This window comes from Dipodomys ordii, unplaced genomic scaffold (assembly GCF_000151885.1).
Source record: "Dipodomys ordii isolate 6190 unplaced genomic scaffold, Dord_2.0 Scaffold64, whole genome shotgun sequence".
Taxonomy (NCBI): Eukaryota; Metazoa; Chordata; class Mammalia; order Rodentia; family Heteromyidae; genus Dipodomys; species Dipodomys ordii.
In genome coordinates, this window is record NW_012267280.1 from 1874343 (window position 1) to 1889565 (window position 15223).

The 15223-nt window shown below is 54.1% G+C and overlaps 2 protein-coding genes across 2 annotated transcripts in view; one reads left to right on the top strand and one right to left on the bottom strand.

The window, feature by feature from the left end:
• Positions 1-1834, top strand: part of Fsd1 (fibronectin type III and SPRY domain containing 1) — a 27530-nt gene extending 25696 nt beyond the window's left edge. The window contains exons 10-13 of the mRNA XM_013022645.1: positions 621-700; positions 1156-1407; positions 1524-1612; positions 1724-1834. Of these exons, the coding sequence (XP_012878099.1) occupies positions 621-700; positions 1156-1407; positions 1524-1612; positions 1724-1834 (532 nt within the window). The remainder of the gene's footprint in view (positions 1-620; positions 701-1155; positions 1408-1523; positions 1613-1723) is intronic.
• A 601-nt stretch (positions 1835-2435) lies between these two features.
• Stap2 (signal transducing adaptor family member 2) lies at positions 2436-11433 on the bottom strand. Its single transcript, XM_013022752.1, has 13 exons — positions 11250-11433; positions 8375-8446; positions 8085-8207; positions 7218-7274; positions 6119-6219; positions 5534-5671; positions 4629-4698; positions 4415-4517; positions 4221-4286; positions 3179-3349; positions 3002-3094; positions 2845-2919; positions 2436-2640 (listed from the first exon to the last, which is right to left on the bottom strand). Exons 1-13 carry the CDS (start codon positions 11349-11351, stop codon positions 2576-2578), a joined length of 1236 nt encoding a protein of 411 aa, XP_012878206.1. The 5' UTR covers positions 11352-11433; the 3' UTR covers positions 2436-2575.
• Between the last annotated feature and the right edge of the window lie 3790 nt (positions 11434-15223).

Here is a 15223-nt window from a genome sequence, read left to right on the forward strand (position 1 = left end):
AGGGAGCAGCTGTGCTGGAGGAAGCAGGCTGCTTCCTTCTACCATGAATGGGGAGGTGGGGTGCGGAAGGGGAGGGAGGGGATTATAAGCAGGGTTTGGCTTATGCCTGTCATCCTAGCATCTCAGGAGGCTGAGATCTGCGGATCGCAGTTCAAAGCCAGCCTGGGCAGGAAAGTCTGAGAGACTCTTATTTCCAATGAACCACCAGAAAACTGGAGGTGGAACTGTGGCTCAAGTGTTAGAGTGCTCGCCTTGAGCAAAAAAAGCTCAAGGACAGCGCCTGCGCACTGTTCAAGCTCCACAACTGACCAAAAAAAAATATATATATATAAAAAATGTTTTCTAGCCAGGCCCCAGTGGCTCACACCTGTCATCCTAGCTACTCAGGAGCCTGAGATCTGAGAATCCTGGTTTGAAGCCAGTCTGGGCAGGAAAGTCTGGGAGACTCTTGTCTTCAATTACTAAAAAGTCAGAAGTGGAGCTGTGACTCAAGTGGTAGAGCACTAGCCTTGAGCCGAGTATTATCAGGGACGAATGGAGCAGGCCGTGCCTGGAATGGTCCAGGGAGGCCTCCTGTGTGGAAAGTGAGGCCTGGACCAAGCTTCTCCCCTTTTCCCCAGAGGTACTCCATCTCCGAAGAGGGCGCCCTCCAGCCGTGGGGGCCGGGACCGCTTCACCGCCGAGTCCTACACAGTGCTGGGTAAGAATAGGAGAGGGGTCCGGGCCAGACCCTGGTGGTGGTGGTGGTATGTGTGTGTGGAGCAGGGGACCTGGATGAGATCTGGATTCAGAGATCAACAGGAAGGAGCCTCTGAGTCCAGGGAAGGATCTGGGACAGGAAAACCAGTGGGATATCCAGACTCCAGGTGGACTGTGGGCCCATGGGGAACTGTGGGCAGGAGCCAGAGTATGGGGAGGAAGGGACCACTTTCTGGGAAGAATCAAGGGACATCTGGACATGAATTGGAGATAGTTTCTATGGCTTGGCTTTGGTAAGTATGTACAGGATGTTTACCAAGCCTGAGGAGTAGCTGGGAACCTGGGAGTAGCTGGCAGGAGTAGCTGGGACCCTGGGAGTAGCTGTCCACAGTAGAAGTCCACATGGCCCTGGTTTTACCCAGTGTCCCTCTGTCCTCTCCCCCCCACCCACCCCAGGGGACACGATGATCGATAGCGGGGAGCATTACTGGGAGGTGCGCTATGAGCCAGACAGCAAGGCATTTGGTGTGGGCGTGGCCTACCGCAGCCTGGGCCGCTTTGAGCAGCTGGGCAAGACGGCAGCGTCCTGGTGTCTCCACGTCAACAACTGGCTGCAGGTCAGCTTCACCGCCAAGCACGCCAACAAGGTCAAGGTGCTGGATGCCCCCGTGCCCGACTGCCTGGGTGTGCACTGTGACTTCCATCAAGGTGACCCCAAGACTCCAGCCACCTCTGCCCTCCCACCCCGCCCCCATGCCTGAGCCTCTGCCCGGGGACATCACCCACCCCGTGACCCCTCCCGCTGCCCCCTCCTCCCCGCCCAGGTCTCCTGTCTTTCTACAACGCCCGCACTAAACAATTGCTGCACACGTTCAAGGCCAAGTTCACACAGCCGCTGCTGCCCGCCTTCACGGTGAGCTGCCGTCTGGCTGCCCAGGGGGTGTACAGAATGGAGAAGGGGGTGGGAAGGGTGGGTGGGTGCGGGGCTCCCCTGATCTCCCTCCCTCCTCTCCCCCCTTCCCAGGTGTGGTGTGGCAGCTTCCAGGTGACCACCGGTCTGCAGGTCCCCAGCTCCGTGCGCTGTCTACAGAAGCGGGGCAGTGCCACCAGCAGCTCCAACACCAGTCTTACCTAGAGACACAAACCGGTTGGGTGCTTTGGGGGTGAAGGGGGAAGCCGCCAGAGGCATTGGGTGGTTCAACTGGGCCAAGCCCTCTCATGTGCTGCTTGGAGCCTTAACTCTGGATAGTGAGGGGTGGGGGTCCCCAACAAGGTGTGGACACCGGGGTGATCCTCTCCCCTCACTTGCAAATAAAGGTCAAACACTGGCCAGGCTGTGGGGTTGGTTCTTTGGTGTGGCCCCAGGACCTTGAGCTTCTCCCCACCCCCTAATCGCTATGATATGCGCATCTCTGTGGGTCAGGCAAGCAGGCTTGTGGAGTTCAGGTAATGGAGGCAATTGTGCACAGACATTGAGGGGCCCCTGTCCCCCCGCAGCGTCCCAAGCATGCCAAACACATAAGCCTCCTTTGGATTTTTTGTTTTTTTTGTCGGTCATGGGGCTTGAACTCTGGGCCTGGGCGCTGTCCCTCACCTCTTCAGCTCAAGGCTAGCTCTCTATCACTTGAGCCACAGCATCACTTCTGGTTTTCTGGTGGTTTATTGCAGATAAGAGTCTCAAGGACTTTACTGCTCAGGCTGGCTTTGAACCACAATCCTCAGATCTCAGCCTCCTGAGTAGCTAGGATGACAGGCGTGAGCCACCAGTGCCCAGCAAGCCTGCTTTGTGTGTGTGTGTGTGTGTGGGGGGGGAGTCTGTTGAGTTTTAATTCTGGGCAATTGAATGTCCGCCGCTGGTCCCCGGCATCTCCGTGACTCAGTGCTCCAGTGCTCGTCTCTTCTGCAGCTTCTCCTCCAACTCTGCCGTCACATCCCCTAGCCCTGTGTTGGGGTCAGGACCTCAGTTTCAGATGAGCCAGAAATTCCCCAGTCATGACAACCTCCCCCCCCCCAATGTATAGAGTCCCATGCAGACACAAATGGAAACAGGCTGAAAGGCATCATCCCACCCACAAAGTGCTCCCTCGTCTTACCTCTCAGAGTAGGGGGAAATTCACCCTGCATCCACCCCCACAGTCTCCTTACTTGTGGCGAGGAAGAGAGCCTGGGCCGAGCTGCCTATCAGCTTCCTGGCAGGGACGCTGTTGATAGCCTTGGGTTCTGGTGGGGTGAGGGGGAGCAGAGGTGAGCTCAGGCCTGAGCCCTCCCAGAGTGCATTGTGGGAGGAAAGCGCTCTATCTACCTGGCTTGGGGCTGATGGGTGGCTTTGGAGGCTTTACTGGAAGCTTTGCCAGTTTCTTGGGCTTCAGGACGGCTGGCTGGCTACCGGAAATCACTGCATACACAAATATGGGGGTTTGGTCATGTGACACCATTGCCTTCCTGCACCCCCACCCCAATTTCTGCAGCCCTCACCCACCATCCTGATTGACGTAATCCACAGATGGGGTGTCTTCAATGGGGGTGACGTAGTTCTCATCCTCGATTGGGAGTGGGGGCAGGGGAGGGAGGGGGGGCAGTTTGTCCTGGCTGGACGCAGACACTGGCACAGGAGGTGGCAGCTTCGGGACACTTGCAGGGGTTACAGAATCTGATGGAGAAAAGGGGGTTCGCTGTCAAGGCCCAGGTGGTCCTGACACCTCTAGTCTGGCTGTCTGCATACCTGGATACAGCATGGTGCTGTGTACATACAAGGATGCAAGTGTGTTTGTATCCCCAGGTAATAGAGACACACGTGGGCCTGCATTTGCATAATTTGAGTATATGCAAAACTGCTCATGCATATGCTGTTGTGCCACTTTGGCAGCAGAGGTAGTGCCCGCGCACACGTATCTATGAATGGCTGCACCATGGAGCGATGAGTTTACATATGTTGGCTGCTTCCGAGGGACACACGTGCCACATAGCATGTAGTCCTGATGGGACAACGCTTGTGTCCTCAGGCTCAGACCTGAGGACTGAGGTTCAGAGCCAGCCCGGGAAGATAAATCCAAGAGACTCTTCTCTCCAATGAACCATCAAAAAAGCTGGAAGTGGAGCAGTGGCTCAAGAAGTAGAGTACCAGTCTTGTGCAAGGAAAACAAAACAAAACAAAACAAAAAAACCCACAAAGCTCAGGGACCGTGTCCAGTTCAAACTCCAGGACCAGCCCTAAAGTAAATAGGAAAACAAATTCCTTCCGGGTCGTCAGTAAACACCACATCTCCCATGAACCCTTCTCTGCCTTGTCCCCTTCCTCCCCGATCTAGGGGAACCCTAGATTTAGCCAGCCTCCCAGATTTCTTCTCCCCCTTACCCCCCCCCCGCATCCCACTCTTCTCCCATCCTCTAGGGTCCTCAATCTGGGGTCACTTCTGTTCCTGAGGTCTGGGTATGTGCTAGCTGAGGGGGTGAGGCTGAGGGGGTGGGTTCAGGGTCCCTCCCTCTCTGCCCCAGCAGCAGCCTCGGGGTGGGGGCGTCACCTGGGCCCGGGGCGGAGGGCGCCACCCACAAACTCTCGCCGTTCTCTTTATCCGCTTCCACGTAGCCTGGAACAGACAGGGCGACCTGGAGGAGGCGCGGCGGCCAGAAGCTGTCCCTTTCCTCTGGACGATGGGGACATGAGAAGGGGAAGACTGGGCCCCCCTCGGCTCCCCCCGCCCGAAGGCGCACCCACCTAGCACCTTCTCGTAGTCCTCCTCCAGCAGGAAGGGCACCAGCGCCCTCTTGGTGTGCAACACGAAATAGTTGACCACCGCATCCAGCGAGGCGCAGGGGAACTGGGGTGGGGGGGGTGAGAGGAGGGATGGGAGACCGCGGTCAGGGAGACGGGGGGAGGGCGCGGACCCCACCACCAGCGCGCATCTCGGGACCCCGGGACCGATGCTCACCGGGTCCTCCACGTCGATCACGTACTTGGCGCCCTCGGGCTTCACCTTGTAGTGCCGCACCACGGGCGCCCTGCGCGGAGAACGCGCTGAGGAACGGGTTCTGCCTGGCTCCGCCCCCGCGAAACCACGCCCCCTCCCAGAGCTGGGCCCGCCCTATTGGAGGAGCGCCTCGCACTGACCACGCCTTCCCACGACCCGTCCCTCCCCGGCCCCGCCCTCCCATTTTGCCTGGGCCCGCCTGATTGGAGGATTACCTCGCAAGTGGCCACGCCTCTAAACGGCCCGCCCCCTCCCTGGCCCCGCCTCCAGGTTTGACTCCACCCTGTGTTCTGAGATCTGATTACACCCTTGGAGGATTCAGGGCGATGCCCAGGCTAGATCTGCCCTCAGCTCGACCCCTGAACGGGACTCCGTGACCTCTGCCCCCTGCCCTATCCCGTTCAAAGGCCCATTCTCGCTGGGCTTGACTTTGTATTTTTTTTTTTTTTTGATTTTTGTTTTGGTAGCTCCTCGGGCTTGAACCGGGCCTGGGTGCTGTCCCTGAACGCTTCTGCTTTACTCCGGTTTTCTAGTGGTTACTGGAGGTAACAGTTTCTCGGACTTCCTCGCCCCAGGCTGGCTTTGAACTTCGCTCCTCAGATCTCAGCCTGAGTAGCTAGGTTTACGGGCTGAGCCACCAGGCCGGGCTTTGATTGACAGGCCTGCCCAGGTCGGCCTGCTCGTCTTGACTGGCCGGAGGAGCGCAGTCTAACTCTCAGGCACTGAGCCCCGCGCCGGCGTGCCGCCCCTGCCCCCAAAGCCGGCCCCGCCCCTAGGCGAACTTGATTTCAGGGGTGGCTCCGCCCCAACCTCTGACCCACAACCCTCACCCCCACCGCGGAGGGCTCCGAGTCGCGCATGCGCACCCGTTGAGCATCTGTCTGGTAGTGACAGACACGCCACCTTCTGTGCCATCCCCGCTGGGCCGCAACAGCAGGTTCCCGCACTCAGGGTAGCGCTCCAGGAGCAGCTGTGCCTCCAGCCGGCTGACCTTCATAAAGCACCTAAAACCAAACCAAAGCAACTGGGAACAGCTCCGCCCCGGGGGCGCAGGCCCCGCCCTTCCCGGCATAATCCGCCCCAGAGCCAGGCCCCGCCCCCAACATAGCCACGCCTCAAAGCAGAGGCCATAGCCCCGCCCAGACCAAGGCTCCACCCTCCCAACACACGCCTACCCCACCAAGGCCCCGCCCCTCCACACATAACCCCGCCCCATACCAAAACCCCGCCCTCCCATATAGCCCCGCCCCCAGAGCTCAGGTCACGCCCTTCCCCCCACATCACCTGCCCCTAGAGTCCTAGCTCTGCTCTGCTCCCCCCACCCCCACCCCCACCCCTAACACAGACCTGCACCCCATGCCGACAGACTCAGCCTGCTGCCCACCATCAGCCACACCTGCTCTGCCCATTCCCACCTCAGAACCCCTGAGCCAGGGGTCCCCAAGACTTACGAGGGCACCTCGCTTGCACGGCGAGCCTCCTCCTTGGCCAGGACTTCAGCCATCATGTACAGATGTCCAGGCAGCAGGGTCAGGTTGAAGGGGACACGGAGCTGACAGGGGATGGGGGCCCCGGGGAGGCACAGGCGGTGAGGGGACGGCCAGCTATGCCCAGAGCACAGGCAGGCATGGGGGCTCAAACAAACTTATACTTCGGGACAAGGGACTGGAAAAGTCTCAAGTAGCCCACAAGTGCCAAACAGTGGGAAAACACTTGTAATCTTAGCTACTGGGGAGGCTGAGATCTGAGGATGGAGGTTTGAAGCCAGCCTGGGCAGGAAAAGTCTACGAGATTCTCACCAAAAAGCCAGAACTGGAGATGTGACTCCAGTAGAGAATGCTAGCCTTGAGTGAAAAAGCCAAGCACAGATACCCACACATAGAAAAAGGAAAAAGGAAGTCGTAGGGAAAAGAAGCAGGAAGGTAGACCACTTAAACAGTCATGGCAAGCTAACTTTAGAATTTGAAGCACTGTTGGCAACACAGAAGATGGACCCTGGGTCTCCAGGTCCAGCCCAGTGTGGGGTGGGGGGAAGAGAGGGCGTGGAGGGAGGTCTGGGGTCTGAGAGACATGAATAGAAGATGCCCACACTGGAGAGCTGGGAAGGTGGCTTAGTGGTAGAGCGCTTGCCTAGCGTGCATGAAGCCACAGGTTCCATTCCTCAGTAGCACATAAATAGGAAAAGCTGGAAGTGGTGCTGTGGCTCATGTGGTAGAGTGCCAGCCTTGAGCAAAAGAAGCTCAGGGACAGTGCCTTGGCCCTGAGTTCAAGCCCTAGGACTGGCAAAAAGAAAGAAAGAGCCAGGTGCCAGTGGCTCATGCCTGTCATCCTAGATACTCAGAAGGCTGAGATCTGAGGATCTCAGTTCAAAGCCAGCCCCAGGCAAGAAAGTCCATGAGACTCTAATCTCCAATTAATTACCAGAAAACCAGAGGTGGTGATGTGGCTCATGTGGTAGAGCACTTGCCTTGAGCTGGAGAGCTGAGGGACAGCACCCCAGCGTTCAAGCCCCACTACTGACCAAAAGAAAGAAAAAATGCCCACACTCACCTCCACTACGGTCAAAATAAAGCCTTTCCACATCTCCCGGGACTCTAGGCTCTCTACCTAGGGAGAGAAAGAGGGAAAAGTAAGAGGCACTAACTCCAAGAGCAGCTTTGAAGATGGTATTTGGGAGGTGATCTATGACTTACAAATAAGGGGTTGCTTAACACACCCCAGCCCTTTTGTGTGTGGGGGGGGGGTTGTGGGGCTTGAACTCAGGGCCTGGGAGCTATCCCTGAGCTTTGTCATTCAAGGCTAGATAGAGCTCTACTACTTTGAGCCACAGCTCTACTTCTGGTTTTCTGTTGTTCATTGGAGATAAGTCTCACAGACTTTCCTGCCCAGGCTGGCTTTGAACCATGATTCTCAGATCTCAGCCTCTTGAGTAGCTAAGATTACAGTCCTGAGCCACCAGCATCTGGCTTTAGTTACTTTTGAGTTTGAGTTTTGGTTTCACCCAGAGTGTCCTGGACCAGTATCATATTTAAGCTTACTACTGTAGCTGAGATGACAGCCATACACCACCATGCCCAACTGGTCCAGCTGAAAGGGTGGGTTACATCCCCTGCACCTCTGATGCTCTAAATTCTTTCGTGGCTCCCAGCTTCCTTTGGGTAAAAGCTCAATGTATCCCCACAGCCCACATGCCTTGCACGACCTGCCTCTTGTCCTCTTTCCTACTCTGCTTTCTTTGCTCCCTCGGGTCCAGCCATACAGGCCTCCTTGCTGTTCCTATAATAATACATCGGGCTCAGACCTGCCCCAGGGCCTTTGCACTGCCTGTGTGTGCTGCAGGCCATCTTAGGGACTCCATGTTTGTTTGTTTGTTTGTATGAATGGAAGGGATCTTTCCCATTCACCCCATCCACCTACCTTGAACTTGACCTCTTGGGTCCTGAGGACCAGAGTGAGGTGGAGACCAGAATCACGGGAGCTTACTTGGGGAATGCTGTCTGTGAGCTTCACAAATGTTCTCAGGTCCAGCTTCTCCAGTGGCTATGGCAGAGAACACAAAAACAAGGAGGTGTGACAGCCCCAAGCCTCTTGGGGTCTGCGATCCTCAGGAGAATGTAGCTGTTCCTGTGACAGTGGGGCACACTTCCTGTGCATGATCTGTGGGGGTCAAGGGCGGGCCAGGTCCTGCTCCCCATTCTCAGGCTTACCTGGAAGTCTCGATTGCTGTTGTAGAAGCAGATGGTGAGACCCTGGAGGCCCGCCCAGAACTTCTTGTAACCCTAAGAAGTGGAGGGCGAGCAATGAGGAAGTCAACGAGGGAGCTTCAGTAACCTACTTCTGCCCTGATCAGGGCCTTTGCACAGGCTGTTGGTTTCCTAGGCCTGGATACGCTTGCCCCACATCTTCAGCTAACTGCTTCGGTTTTCTGGTCAAATATTGTCTTCAGGGAGGTCCCGCTCTATGCATCGTGACTCACATTCTGGGATCTGCTGTTCTCATTAAGAAAGGACAAAAGAAGCCCAGCACTGGTGGCTCACGCCTGTAATCAATCCTAGCTACTCAAGAGGCTGAGATCCTGCCTGGGCAGGATAGTCCATGAGACTCTTATCTCCAAGTAACCACCAGAAAACTGGAAGTGGTGCTGTGGCTCCAGTGGTAGAGCGCTCGCCTTGAGCTGAAGAGCTGAAGGACAGTGCCCAGGCCCAGAGTTCAAGACCCACAACTGACGGGGGGGGGGGGGGAAGGCAAAAAGAGAACCTTGGGCTTGAATGTAACTCCAAGTAGAACCCTTGCCTAACACACCCTAGGTCCTGGGTTCCATTTCAGGCCCTGAAACAACAAACCAAAGCAACTGGACCCATTGCAGCCTCACCATTTGTGGAGGAGGAGGAGGCTCTCTAGGAGTAAGTGCGTCTCACTGCTTCATAGTATGCCATCCATCACCCACCCACCCACCTACCCACCCACTCATCCCCCTATCTATTCGTTCATCTGTCTGCCTATCCATCCATCAACCTACCATCCATCAGTTCACCTATCCATCCATTCCTCCATCCATCCATCAACCCATCTGTTGACTCATAATCCATCCATCCATCCATGCACCCACCCACCCATCCACCCATCATTCATTTACCCACCAACTCATCCATTCATCCACCTATCCATTCATTCATATTTGCCTCTCCATCCATCAATCCACCATCCACCAATTCACCTAGCCATCCACTCATTCACTCATCCATCTACCACCCACCCATCCACCATCCATCCAACAACCTACCCATCCATCAACCCACTCATCCATCCATCATCCATCCATCCATCCACCCAACCATCCACCTATCTGTTCATCCATCAACCCACCCATCCACCCATCCACCCACCCATCCATCCATCCATCCACCAGCCCATCCACCCATCTGTCCATCTATCCATTCATCCATCCAGCCACCTACCTGCCTACCCACCCATCCATCCTCCCTGGATCCACACATTTATCTGCCTCGAGCTTAGTGAGGATCTACCATGTGCTAGCTACTCAGAATGGAGTAATGTATAGTCAAACTCCGTGTGGTATTCGGAGGTTCAGCTGGAAGTGACCTTGGCCATCTTGAGTTGTAGCAGCTTTTATTACATTAGTCAATTTTTTCTGCACAAATTCTCAGCAAACTATAAAAGAATAAAAACAACTGGCCACTGGTGATTCATACCTGCAATCCTAGCTACTTAGGAAGAGAATCATGGTTCTAAGTTGGCATAGGCAGACAAATCTGAGAAACTCTTATAGCCAATTAACCAGCAAAAATCAGAAGTGGGGCTGTGGCTCAAGGGGTAAAGTGCCAGCCTTCAGGGAAAATGTCAAGGGACAGCATCTGGGCCCTGAGTTTCAGGCCCCAGTACACACATGATTCATGCACATGAGAGAGAGAGGGAGAGAGAGAGAGGCAGAGAGAGGCGGAGAACAAAACAATTGGAGTACTTGGAACTTCACCCCCAGCCCATGGGAGTATTGTGCCCAACACTTTGACATTAGCTTAAGACAAACCAGGTGAAGTATGAATTTAAGAGAGCCATTTTTATTTATTCATTTTTTGTGCCAGTCCTGGGGCTTGAACTCAGGGCCTGGGCACTGTCCCTGACCTTTTGCACTCAAGGCTAGATAGGGCTCTACTACTTGAGCCACAGCTCCACTTGTGGCTTTTTGGTGGCTCATTGAAGATCAGAATCTCACAGACTTTTCTGCTTGGGCTGGCTTTGAACTGTGGTCCTCAGATCTCAGCCTCCCGAGTAGCTAGGGTCACAGGTGTGAGCCATCGGTGCCCAGCTCCCTCTACCCCTTTCACTGGAGGTAAAACTGAGGCCCTAGAGGAGTCAGGGACAGCAAGGAGGCTCCCAGTAGGGGTTTGTACCTGGTTCCCTAAACTCTAGAGGAGTGGGTAGTGGGGAGGTGGAGAGAAGGCCAAGGTCACCTTGAGGAAAACCCCAGGGGCAATGGCAGGGATGCCTGGAGCGAGGAGCAGAGAGGGCTGGCTCAGAGCCTTCCTAGGGTGTGTACGGAGGGAGAGCTGGGGGGGCCTCGGGGAAACTGAGGAAGACACAGGCGTGCACGTACACATACAGACATGTCCTGTCCGATATGGCCGGACATCTGCTCTCAATGTCCCTGACTGTCACCTGTCCAGGCTTTGACCCCTAAAGCCCCAGTGAGAACAGGCTGGGGAAGAGAGAGGGAAGAAGAGAGGTGTGGGAGTCAGAGGGCTTTTCATTTCCTGGAGGAAGTTCTCGGTCTTGTTTGTATCCAAAGGATCAAAAAAGAGACACGAGACAGATGGAAAGACTGACAGACCGACAGACCGACCGACAGACAGACTGAAAGACAGACACATAGAGAAAAAGAATCAAGTAGAGAAATACAAGGACAGAGATAGACACGGACAGACATACATAGCTAGAACCCTTGACAGCCCCCAGTACCAGCCCAGCCACATTCAGCCACCCCGTGGGGAAACTGAGGCCCTGAAAAACAATCCACCTCTGCCCGGGCTCCAGAGCTATGCTGGGCTTCCCATCTGCCCTTACCTGATCTCGGGGCCCCTTTTTCTCTAGAAAGCTCTCATAGTAGTGTGAAGGCAGGACTCCTTTGGGCTTGGGGACCCGGGGTGGGCCCAGGGCAGAGGCCATTTGGGGCCCAGGGGGGTCCTGGCCCAGCCGCTCCTTCCAGGGGCGTCCCTCCACAGCTGGGCCAGGAAGCTGAGAAACTGGTTCCAGGGGAATTTCCTCTGGCTGTCAGCAATCACCTCCCTCTCCCTGCCGGTACTGGGCGGGGGCTGGGCCGGGGCAGATCCAGGAACCCAGGGCAAGTCCCAGCCTCTCTGGGCTCAAAGATAGGAGTGTGAGTGAGCATGCGTGGGGTAAGGTGCCATCCAAGGGTCAGGGGAATGGGGGAGGAGAGAGAAGAACGCAGGCACAAGGCAAATCCCCCATGGACACAACTCCAATGCTCCTTACAGCCAGCTCCTGTGTTATCTCTGTGGACAGCATGCTGGCATTCTGATAGGGACGGCTCTAAGTGTGCTGATCAATTTGGGCCAATTGATCCCATTCTCTTGAGGTGCTGGGGACGGAACTCGAGGCCTTGTGCAGGTTAGGCAAGCACACTACCACTGAGCTAACACCCCAATTCTAAATGCGGTATAGTTTGTTCACTGCTGTCTAAGCAGTTCACTATTTATTTATGTCAGTTGTGGGGCTTGAACTCTGGGCCTGGGCGCTGTCCCTCAGCTCCTCAGCTCAAGGCTAGCGCTCTACCACTTGAGCGACAGCACCACTTCCAGCTTTTTCTGCTTTTGTGGTGCTGAGGAATCCAACCCAGGGCCTTATGCATGCAAGGCAAGCGCTCTACCACTGAGCCACCTTCCCAGCCCCAGCAGTTCACTTTTTAAAGTAATCATAAAAGGTGCATTTAAACTGGACACTGGTGGCTCACACCTGTAAGCCTAGTTATTCAGGAGGCTGAGATCTGAGGACTGTGGTTGGAAGCCAGCCCAGGCAGGAATGTCTGTGAGACTTTTATCTTCGATAAATTACTCAGAAAAAGGCAGAAGTGGTACTGTGGCTCAAGCAAAAGAAGCTTAGGATCAGTGCCCAGGCCCAGAGTTCAAGCCCCAGGACTGGCAATAAGTAAGTAAATAAATAAATGGTACATTTAGTCATTTATTTATTTTGATATGTGCTTATCCTGGGGCTTAGATTCAGGACCTAGATACTGTCCCTGAGTGTTTTTTTTTTGTTTGTTTTTCATTCAAAATAGCTCTCTACAACTTGAACCATAGCTCTGCTTCCAACCTTTTCCTGGTTAATTGGAAATCAGAGTCTCCTAGATTTTCTTTCCTGGGCTGGCTTTGAACTGTGATGCTTGGATTTCAGCCTCCTGAGTAGCCAAGGTTACAAGCATGAGACACACCTGCTTCCTGGCAAATTCTGTGCCACTTAATGATACTCTTGGCTTTTGGACTTCTCTGATTTTGATGTTTTGGTATCAACATAATAACACTAGCTCCATGAACTGAGCGGGGATATGTTCTAACTTCTGATTTCTAGGATAGATTATGCAAATTGGTATTACTTTATTTGTCCCTCTTTTCTTTGAAACTTTTTTTTTTTGTGAAACTCTACGGGCCTGGAGATTTTTTTTTTGCATTTAAAATATATTTTTTGTAAAGATACTGTACATAGGGGTTACAGTTACATGAGTAAGGTAATGAGTACATTTCCTATGGAGCATAGTTAACCCCTCTTTTGTTTTTCTCCTACCATCCCTTCTCTCCCCACCTCCTCAACTTCTCCCTCCCCCCCAAGTTGTAAAGTTCCTTTTCAACATAGTGTCTTGTACATCTCATTGCTACAATAGGTCAATCTGTATCCTTGTTTCAGTATTTTGTTATTTCCCTTCCCCTCCCCAAATTAGAAAAAAATGTATATACAAGATGCAAGGCACCAGAATCAAACACAGTGAAAACAGGGGTTATACCATGGGGAAAGAACATACAAAAGAAACAAAAAAATCACATAGTACATTTTAAGTACATTAAAAACAATTGCAACAAAGATAAAACCTCTTGTGGGTTTCTTTGATTTTTTTTTTTTTGAGAAATTCTAAAATCACAGATTCAGCTGGGAGCTTGTTGGCACACTCCTGTAATTAATCTTCCTTATTCAGGAGGCTGAGCTCTAAGGGTCAAGGTTTCAAGCCAGCCCAAGCAGGAAAGTCCTTGTTGTTGTTGGCGGTGGTTGTGGAGTCTGAACTCTGGGCCTGGGCGCTGTTTCTCAGCAATTCAGCTAGCGCTTTACCACTTGAGCCACAGGGCCAGTTCCAGCTTTTTTTTTCCTGTTTATGTGGTGCTGAAGAATCAAACCCAGGGCCTGATGCATGCAAGCTAAGCAAAATACCATTGAGCCACCTTCCCAGCCCCAGTGAGACTCTTATCTCCAGTTAACCAGCAAAAAGCCAGAAGTGGATCTGTGGCTCAAGTGATACAGCACCAGCCTTGAGTATAAAAGCTCAGGGACAGCACCCAGGCCCTGAGTTCACATCCAAGTACTGGCATGTATGCATGCATGCACACACACACACACACACACACACACACACACACACACGTACACACACACAAGTACACACACAAGAAATTCAGGCTAGTTTGATATTGCTTACTTAGCCTGGAGTTAGAGGAAACCGGGGCAGCAGAGTGACTCTCTTAAAAGGAGGCCTGGCCTAGAGAATACAATCAGTAATAATAACAATAAACATTACATTAATATTTGACAAACACGACAATTTAATCAACATTATTAATAACCCATTAATATATCCTTCATCATTGATGACATTTGATAAGAGTAGCTAGCATCGCCTAATGATAACATAATTGTTAATAATAATCAACGATAAACATAATAGTTAATAAGCGATATCTATCACAGTGTATTAATATTTATTATCATAATATTTGTTATTGTTATCGTTATGATTATTCCAAGAAATCCCGGCCAGGCGCGGCGCCCAGTGTCCTTTTCCCTCTCGGCCTGCAAGGCGCGCTCGGAGCGCCTCTCAACTCCACCGCGCTCGGGAGCCCAGAGTTGGGCCTGGGAGAGAAGGTCCGAAACAGGAACAAAGGACAGACAAAGGGACAAAGGACAGACACAGGGACAAAGGCCGAGGCCGCGAGGTCCGGGCTGGAGCGCAGCTGAGCCCCGCCTCTAAACTCCCGGGCTTCAGGCCCACGGGAGGGGAGGGAGAGGGCGCTGCTTTTAACTTAAGAGCTGATTGGTTGCCCGTGAACTAGAGTCGACAATTTTGATTGGATGATTGTAATGATTGACCGCGCCTGTTCCTAGATATGCTCATTGGCTGATTCCGACTTTGAGTGGAACCAGCAGCTTAATCCTGATTGGCTGTCCCGGAATCCCGCAGCGGCTGCTGAGTGGTGGAAGGGGAAAGGTAATGATTGGTGGGCGGGCTCTCCTTTAGGTCGAGCGGAGACCGTGCCCCGGGGCGCGGGCGGGTTAACCCTTCGGGGGCTGACGCGGCGCTTCGGGCGCTTTCCCTCCGGGTCCCCCTCCGGGGGCTGCTTCTCCACCTGCCGCCTGAGGGTTTCCCCGGGCCTCAGTTTCTCCTCTGTTCCTAACTACGGAGGGCACTGAGTCCTTGTGGAGCTGGAGGCCGTGGTCCTCAGTTTCCCCGCGGGCTCCAGCAGCCCTGACCACCGTCCCCTCCCCACTCCGCACTCGCCAGGATGCAGCCCCACAGGCCGGGCGGCCACTAGGCAGGTCCGGGGCCTCAGTTTCCTCGGCCAGACGATCACCGCTCTCTGGCTTCCGTTTCCCCAAATGATCCGGGAGGATTGATCTTTTGTCCTGACTCCCGCGCGCGCCTCAGTTTCCCCGCCAGTCCGCCGCAGGGGCCCTCCCCCTTCCCTCCGCCCTCCACCCCGCGGCGGGCGGCCCCGGGAGGCGGGGCCGGGTCAGTGCGGGAAGAAAGCGCGGGCGCGGCC

Coding starts and splice junctions, on each gene's coding strand:
- Stap2 (XM_013022752.1), bottom strand. CDS start 11,351: ATGGCCTCTGCCCTGGGCCCACCCCGGGTCCCCAAGCCCAAAGGAGTC. Junction 6,220..7,217: donor TTATTTTGACCGTAGTGGAG/GTGAGTGTGGGC, acceptor ATCCCCTGTCAG/CTCCGTGTCCCCTTCAACCT. Junction 4,287..4,414: donor GGACTACGAGAAGGTGCTAG/GTGGGTGCGCCT, acceptor TGTCTGTTCCAG/GCTACGTGGAAGCGGATAAA.